Consider the following 8,982-nt stretch of genomic DNA (forward strand, 5'->3'; position numbering starts at 1 on the left):
TTCTTTATTTGACACAGAGAGAGATCACAAGCAGAGAGGCAGGCAAAGAGAGAGGGAGAAGCAGGCTCCCCACTGAGCAGAGAGCCCGATGCTAGGCTCGATCCCAGGACCCTGAGATCATGACCTGAGCTGAAGGCAGAGGCTTAACCCACTAAGCCACCCAGGTGCCCCTCTATCTTGTCTTTTAAAGCAGTTATTTCTGTGTAGTGAGATTTTAGGTGATTTATTTTCTTCTGTCTATCCATATTTTCTGGGTTTCTTCCCCAACAAACATTATGTATATGACAAAACAGTAAAGTTATACTTTTATCTACTATCCTAGAACAGTTTATTCTTTTAAGATTTTATTATTTTTAACAGTTTGTTTTCATTTTTTTAGTAATAAAATAAAATTACTCTCCCTGACACCCCCCCAACTCAGTCCCACTGCCCACAGGTGGGACTGCTAATACCTGCTAATACCTAATACTGCTAACACCTCTGGCTTTCCCAGAATTGAATTTGAATTTAATTTCTTTTAAATAGAAATGAGATGATGATAGTGAACCTGTACCCTGCACCTTGCCTTTTTTCATCCAATTTTATCTTAGAGATTCATCTGGTCAGTAAATACAATTCTACCCAGTTTTTTTTGTTGTTGTTGGTTTTTTTTGTTTTTAAGATTTTACTTATTTGGGGCCCCTGCGTGGCTGAGTGGGTTAAAACCTCTGCCTTCGGCTGGAATCCAGCGCTACATCAGGCTCTCTGCTTAGCAGGGAGCCTGCTTCCCTTCCCCTCTCTGCCTCTCTCTCTGTCTACTTGTGATCTCTGTCTGCCAAATAAATAAATAAAATGCTTAAAAAAAAAAAAAGATTTTATTTACTTGTCAGAGAGAGAGAAAGAGCACACCCAAAGAGCGGGCTAAGCAAGGAGCCTGATACAGGACTCAATCCCAGGACCCTGGTAATCATGATCCTGGGATCATGACTTGAGCCAAAGGCAGGCACTTAACCAACTGAGTCATCCAGGCATCCCTCTACGCAGTTTTATTTTGTTGTTATTGTTGTTTTAAGTAATTTCTACACCCAACTTGGGGCTCGAACTAACAGCCCTGAGATCAAGAGTGGCATGCTCCTTCAACCCAGCCAACCAGGTACCTCTCCAGCCAATTCTTTTAACAAATGCACAGCATTCAACTATATAGATTTAGCGTGTGTGCCTACTCTGTTGTTATTCTAAATAATACTGCAATGAATATCCTCCCACATATTTCTTTGTGACATGTGTCTATACATTTTTTTTTTTTTAAGATTTTATTTATTTATGTGAGAGCGAGAGCAAGAATGGGAGAGAGAGAGCATTAGAGGGGAGCGGTCAGAGGGACAGAAGCAGGATCCCCTTCTAGCAGGGAGCTTGATGCGGGACTCAATCCCAAGGATTCCAAGTTAGTGACCTGAACTGAAAGCAGTTGCTTAACCAACTGAGCCACCCAGGAGCCCTAAAATACATTTTTAAAATGTACCTTAGGTGAAATGATATATGCATTTTAAAATCTGAGAAAATGTTGCCAAACTGTCCTGCAAAGAAGTTGCATGGATTTATACTCATACCTGCCAATGGCACAGAAGCGTCTACTCCCTCAAACTTAATGGATATTCCCTGGAAAAACTTTAACCAAGGCTGAACCAGGGGTTGTCTTTCTGCAGCACTTATGATACTGGGTATTAGCCTTGCATAGCTGCTGATTCTATATAGTAAAAACAAGAAAAGTCAGGGACTAGTTACACACTGTCTTCAGACTATGAGTTTTCCTTTATTTCCCCCTGCAATCTATGGACTGTCAGATCTTTGGTTAACTGTATTTTCTTTTTTAAAAGATTTTATTTATTTATTTGATAGAGAAATCACAAGTAGGGAGAGCAGTGGGAAGAGAGAGGGGGGGGAAGCAGACTCCCCGCTGTGCAGAGAGTCCGATGCGGGCTTGATCCCAGAATTCTGGGATCATGACCTGAGCCGAAAGCAGAGGCTTAACCCACTGAGCCACCCAGGCGCCCCAGGCTAACTCTATTTTTTGTGTCATCCTGGGCCTTTTACGAAATGGAGCAGCCGGGATGCCTGAGTGGCTTAGTCGTTAAGGGTCTGCCTTTGGCTCAAGTCATGATCTCAGGGTCCAAGAATTGAGTCCTGCACAGACTCTCTGCTCAGTGTGGAGCCTGCCTCTCCCTCTGCCCTTCCCCCTGCTTGTGTACATTCTGTCTCTCTCAAATAAATAAATAAAATCTTAAAAAAAGAAAAATGGAGCAACTGAGAAGCCTTCCAGTGGCTTTTCCATTTCCAGACCTCAGCCTAGCATTCAGGCTCAATCTCCCTGTGAGGCCTCAACCTAATCTGGTCTGCAGGACCTGCTGAGCCCCATCTCCACTTTTCCCCCATCCCTATCTCCACTTTCCCAGAACCTCCTTTATCCTTCAGTGTCCTGCTGTCAGGACACCACCACCCTCCTAACAAGAAAGTGACCTACCCAGATTCTTAACTTCTGAGGCTCCCTCTTGGAACCTTGCCTAAGGGCACTTAGAACTTTAAATCTTGATAAGAAACACAGACTTGTCTTAGCAGAGAGCGATAGATGTACCTGCCTTAGAATGCTCACAGAGCCTTAGATCAGAGTGTGCAGTTAAGCATTTGTTGAATAAATCTTCCCTAAACACCTTTCCCATTCTTTGCCTTTGTATCTGCATAGCTGTCTCCTTCTGGAATGCTCACCTGCTCATCATCATCCATGAAATCAAATCTTAACTATTCTTACCAGTAAATATATGGAAAGATGTGCAAGATCATTCTAGAGGAGAAATGCAAATCAGCAAAATAAGGAAATACCCCCTTTTAACTTATCAGATCTTCAAAAATATAAGTTTGATAAAACCCATGCTGGTCAAAGTACCAGGAAACAGACATGCTTGCACTGTCGATGAGAGGATTAAACTGGGACTTTTCCAGAGGGCAATTTGATAGTCCTATCTAATTTTTTTTTTAAGATTTTATTTATTGGGCGCCTGGGTGGCTCAGTGGGTTAAGCCGCTGCCTTCGGCTCAGGTCATGATCTCAGGGTCCTGGGATCGAGTCCCGCATCGGGCTCTCTGCTGAGCAGGGAGCCTGCTTCCTTCTCTCTCTCTCTGCCTACTTGTGATCTCTCTGTGTCAAATAAATAAAATCTTAAAAAAAAAAAAAGATTTTATTTATTTATTTGACAGAGATCATAAGTAGGCAGAGAGGCAGGCAGAGAGAGAGGAAGAGAAGCAGGCCCCTTGCTGAGCAGAGTCCCATGTGGGACTCGATCCCAGGACCCTGAGATCATGACCTGAGCCGAAGGCAGCGGCTTAACCCACTGAGCCACCCAGGCGCCCCATTCCTATCTAATTTTTAAATGCTCCTATCTCTTGACCTAGTAATTCCATTGCAGGAAGTATACCCTTCAGATATGTTCCAAAAAGTAAACCCAGACACATTTACACAAAGCAATTCACTGACAGCATTGTTTATAAAAACAAAAAACTGAAAGCAACTTAAGTGTCTATTAATATAGGGCGGGTAAAATAAATTATGATAGATCCATTTCAAGGAATTTCACACAATCCCTTCTGTGTAAAAGAAGATTTTAACAGATACCCATATATATAAAGGCAGATGCAGGGTTTTTTCCTACAAAGATACAAAAGAAACTATTAAAATGACTTTCTGCAGACAAGAGAAATAGGTATTCTATTTTAATCTTATACCTTTGGGGGCGCCTGCGTGGCTCACGTCATGATCCCAGAGTGCTGGGATGGATTGCCGCTTCAGCCTCAATGCTCAGTGGGAAGCGTTTCTCCCTTTCCCTCTGCCCCCAGGCTTGTGCTAGCTCTCTCACTCTCTATCTCAAATAAATAAATAGAATCTTAAAAAAAAAATTTGTACCGGGGTGCCTGGGTGGCTCAGTTGGTTAAGCAACTGCCTTCAGCTCAGGTCATGATCCTGGAGTCCTGGGATCGAGCCCTGCATCGGGCTCCCTGCTTGGCAGGGAGTCTGCTTCTCCTGCTGACCTCTCACCTTTCATGCTCTCTCTCTCTCTCAAATAAATAAATAAAATCTTAAAAAAAAAAAATGTATACCTTTGAATACTGCTTGAATTTTCTAACTGTATGTGTTGCTTTCATTTACAGCTAGGTGAGAAGACCATAGACCATTTGTTTTCTTCTTCATATTTTTCTGAATTTCCTCTCTTATAACCATTCTAAAAATTATTTTTTTAATCCTATTCTCAAAAATGCTCATTACATAGGACAGGCCACAGGCATCAGAGAACACATCTAGCTGCACTTAGTACTGTGCTGGATCTCTGTTTTCTGACCTGACCTAGCAGATCACAACTTCCCCAGCATAAAAGGCTGTGTCCATCATGCCTTTGCAAACCCCACTGGGTTCAATGGCTTTCTGGTATAGAGTAGGCATTCCGAAATATATCCACTGAGCAGCAATAAATGTTGATACCCACATTGATACAATGATTCTTTTTCTCCCAGATGCCTAGGCCTCAAACTTCAAAATAAACTCAGCCAATAGAGTGGGTACTTAGAAAAATCTGATCATCCAAAAAGGCAGGGGAAAGACTCCAGCTCATCAGGAAAAAGCTCTGTGTGTTAAAAACAAAGGTAAAGGGGCAGCTGGCTGGCTCAGTGTTAAAAGCGTGCAACTCCTGATACCAGGGTTTTGAGTCTGAGCTCCCCACCCCCAGCATTGGGTGTGGAGAAACACAAAGAAAAAACAAAGAAAAGAACACATCACTCACTCACTCACACACACACACACCCTGCCGCCCAAAACTTAAAAAAAAAAAAAAAAGTAAGGACCTAGAATGTTTTTTTTTTTTTTTTAAACAGGTTCTAAGTCCAATGTGGTGCCCCATACAGCCCTAACTCATAACCCTGAGATCAAGACCTGACCTAACACCAATAGTCAGACACCTAATCTACTGAGTCACCCAGGCACCCCTGGAGTGTGTTTTAAAGTTAGAATATAGGGGCTGCCTGGGTGACTCAGTGGGTTAAGCCTCTGCCCCTGGCTCAGGTTATGGTCTCAGGATCCTGGAATCAAGCCCTGCATCTGGCTCTCTGCTCAGCAGGAAGCCTGCTTCCCACCGCACCTCCCCCCTCTACCTACTTGTGATCTGTCCGTCCGTCAAATAAATAAATAAAATCTTTAAAAAAAAAATAAAGTTAGAATATAAGGGCAAGCTCTGATTTTAAAAGAATGTGGTTTATATTTTTTCTATAAATACCAAGTTGGAGGTAAACTTAGGAAACCTACCGTCCTGCAGCTTCAAAAAAGGTTTTTAGCAGCAGAATCTTTTTTATTCTCCAAATGGAAACCTTCCAGAAAATTCTGCCACATAAACAAGTGAAAGCTAAGCTACCTAGTTGGGGAGATCATCTACAAAGCTCTGTTCTGTATGTTTCATTCCCCAGAATCTAAAGTCAACATCTGGTCCTGAATTCCTGGCTCTAAAACTTCCTGGCTGCCAGACCTTAAAGAGGTAAATTTCTTTCCTGGAACCATTTTTCTTACCTGTAAAATAGGAATAATAACAGCACCTACCTTTTAGGGGTGCTACACATAAAGCACTGAAAACAGTGCCTGCCACATGGTACATGCTCAATAAATTGAGGGCTCTTTTTGACTGCTCTGTGATTCAGTCCCCTTAATCTGTAAAATGGAGATAATAACAGTACCTACCTCCTATGGTGGTTCTAAGGACTCAATGGCTTAGTAATATACATAAAAGCACTTAGGGGAACCTGGGTGGCTCAGTCAGTTAAGTGTCGGCCTTCAGCTCAGGTCATGATTCTAGGGTCCTGGGATCCCTGCTCTTCGGGGAGCCTGCTTCTCCCTTTCCCTTCCCCCATTTGTTCTCTCAATCTCTGTTTCAAATAAATAAATAAAATCTTAAAAAAAATAATAAAAAAAAGGGCACTTAGAAGTGATGTATGATAAACAGTGGCCACTAGCCACATGCAGCTATTAAATACTTGAAAAAGGCTAGTCTTGGGGCGCCTGGGTGGCTCAGTGGGTTAAAGCCTCTGCCTTCGGCTCAGGTCATGATCTCAGGGTCTTGGGATGGAGCCCCACATCAGGCTCTCTGCTCAGCGGGGAGTCTGCTTCCTCCTCTCTCTGCCTGCCTCTCTGCCTACTTGTGATCTGTCAAAAAAATAAATAAAATCTTTAAAAAAAAAAAAGAAGAAGAAGAAGAAAAAGGCTAGTCTAATTTGAGATGTAAAGTGCACACCAGAATCAGAAAAATGAGTATCAAAGCACCTGGGTGGCTCAGTGGTTAAAAGTCTCTGCCTTCCCCTCAGGTCCTGATCCCAGGGCCCTAGGACCCTGCATCGGGCTCTCTGCTCAGTGGGGAGCCTGCTTTCCCCTCTCTGCCTACTCCTGACCTGTCAAATAAATAAATAAAATCTTAAAAAAAAATTAGTATCAAAAAGTAAAATATCTCATTGACATTTTTATATGGATTACATGTTAAAATAATAATATTCTGATTAAATATTATTTTAAAAAAATTTTTTTAAGATTTTATTTATTTATTTGACAAGAGAGAGACACAATGAGAGAGGGAAACAAGAAGGGGGAGTGGGAGAGGGAGAAGCAGGCTTCCTGTGCAGGAAGCCCGATGCGGGGCTCAATCCCAGGACCCTGAGATCATAACCTGAGCTCAAGGCAGATGCTTAACAACTCAGCCACCCAGGCGCCCCTAAGAAAACATTTGTTTTATTTTTACTTTGTTTAAAAATATTTTTAGTTTATTTATTAGAGAGAGAGCAGAAATGGGGAGAGAGGCAGAGGGAGAAGCGGACTCCCTATTCTAGCTCCCTAGGGAGTCTGACAACTTGGGGACTCAATCCCAGGACCCTGAGATCAGATGCTCAACAGACCGAGCCACTCCAGCACCCCCTTTATTTATTTACTTTTCATTTTTACTTACTTATTTTTAATTTTATCTATTTGAGAAACAGAAAGCACACACAAGCAGGAGTGGGAGAGGGAAAGAGAGAAGCAGACTCCCCTTCCAGGGAGCTCAATGCAGGACTCAATCCCAGGACCCTGAGATCCTGACCTGAGTGGAAGACAGATCCTTAGCTGACTGAGCCACCCAGGTGCCCTATATTTTTTACTTTTTAATTTTTTTTTTTTTTATTAATTTATTTGACAGAGAGAAAGATCACAAGTAGGTGGAGAGTCAGGCAGAGAGAGAGGAGGAAGCAGGCTCCCGCTGAGCAAAGAGCCCGATGCGGGGCTCTATTTTTTACTTTTTAAAGATGTTATTTTCAAGTAAGTAATTTCTACACTCAAGGTGGGATTTGAACTCACAATCCCGAAATCAAGGGTCACAGCCCTGCAACTCTTTTTATTTTTTAAATGTGACTACCAGAAATGTAAAATTAGATATGTGGCTTACGATTTATGTTGGACAAAGGGGTTTCAGAGTATGTCTGGTATTATAATTTGTGTTACTTTATGAGAAAACAGCAAGCTGTGAGGGATGTTGAGTTGAAGGAGAGAGACCCCCACCTCCTTGGAAATTACAACCCAGTGGGGGAAACAGATGTACCTTTACAATGGTGGTGAGAAGTGTCATTTTAACCTATTTAGTTTGGCCGCCTTGGTGCTTTGAACAGGGCATGTCAACCGGCAGAGGAGCAGGAAGTTGGCTGGCTGGCATCTGCTGCCTCAACAAGCAAAAACAGCTTTTCCAGTTCCACTACTACCAAGGGGTAGTAATGTAGAGTAACGTCGCCTTTTTTCTTTGAGGACTGTCAGATAGTCCCCCTAATCGGAGCCTCAGGCCATTACCCAACCCTGTATGTGACCACGGATTAACTGCCCCCCCCAGGCTCCCCTGACCCCCGCTGGATGCCAAGACCCCCCTCAGTCTCCCTCACCGGCCTCCCTACTGAACATCGCAGTCCCTCCCTGGCCCACCAAATTCCTCAGCTCCCCAAACTCGCACTATTATCTCAGTTCCCCAAACTCCCTTCAGCCTTATCAAGACGCCCCTCAGTTCCTCCGCTAAAACCCCACATATTCTCCTCGTTCCCAGGACTCCCGGAAGTCCCACCTCTGAGCTCCCCCACCCCCACCCCTGCCTCGGGCCCCCTCAGCTTGCCCCGTAGGCCTCTAGAGATTCCTCGGCCTCCCAAACTCGCCTCGGCTCCCGGATTCCCCCTTAGCCTGTCCCTGAATCTCCCTCTGGCCACACGGCACACCGGACGCCCCCCTGCCTAGCCCGTCCCACTCTCCTCGCCCCCAGGCGGCCCTCGGCCCATACCCCTCCCCTCCCTCAGCCCTCGGGACCCACGCCGGCCCGCGCCCCGGCCGCCCGACCCACCTGCGCGCCCAGCTGATTCAGCTGCTGCATGTCGCCGCCCACGGCCTCGGGCACGGGGTCCTCCGTGCAGTGCAGCCGGCCCATGGCGTCCGCCCGACCCCGCAGGGCCCGCCGCCTCTCTGCTTCCTCGGGGCGGTCGCCTGCCTCGCCGCACTTCCGCAGCCGCACTTTCGCCACAGCTGCAGCCGCCGCCGCCGCCGCCGCGCTCCTCCCCCGGGCGGGGCGGGGCGCCCTCACCGAGCGCCCTCGCGGAGCCGCGGACGCGCGCGGGCCCCGGTGGGGCGGGACGGCCTCGCGGACACGCGCCGATGCGGGACAGGCGCGGACCGCGGGGCGGGGCGGGGCGGGACCGAATGCACTTGCAGCGCCACAGACGCGCGCGCCCCTGCCACCGCTGGAGAGCCCGGAGAAGCCGAGCTGCAGAACGTGGGATTCCTGAGGGGATCTCCCTCTGCCAGAACCTAACACAGAGCTTGGCCTCCCTGAACCTCGGTTTCACTCTCCGTAAAATGAACCCAGGGATAGCTGCTTAACTGAGTAATCCTCCAAAACGTTTATAGAGTGTGGCCTGACCCACA

The 8,982-nt window shown here is 45.8% G+C and overlaps 1 protein-coding gene across 7 annotated transcripts in view; it reads right to left on the reverse strand.

Moving 5' to 3' along the window:
* The window catches only part of COMMD7 (COMM domain containing 7), a 79,549-nt gene extending 70,936 nt beyond the window's left edge, over nucleotides 1–8,613 (reverse strand). For 5 of the 7 annotated variants that reach the window (XR_014315719.1, XR_014315720.1, XR_014315721.1 and 2 more), the window contains exon 1: nucleotides 8,405–8,607. Coding sequence is in view for 2 of the 7 variants with exons in the window: in XM_082745975.1 (XP_082602101.1) it covers nucleotides 8,405–8,488 (84 nt within the window). In the remaining 5 variants the exon portion in view is untranslated. Of the gene's footprint in view, nucleotides 1–8,404 lie in introns of all 7 variants that reach the window. The other 2 variants (XM_082745975.1, XM_082745974.1) reach the window with 2 other exon arrangements.
* Nucleotides 8,614–8,982: the final 369 nt, after the last annotated feature.

The sequence above is a fragment of the Mustela nivalis genome (genome assembly GCF_964662115.1).
Source record: "Mustela nivalis genome assembly, chromosome: 8".
NCBI lineage: Eukaryota > Metazoa > Chordata > Mammalia > Carnivora > Mustelidae > Mustela > Mustela nivalis.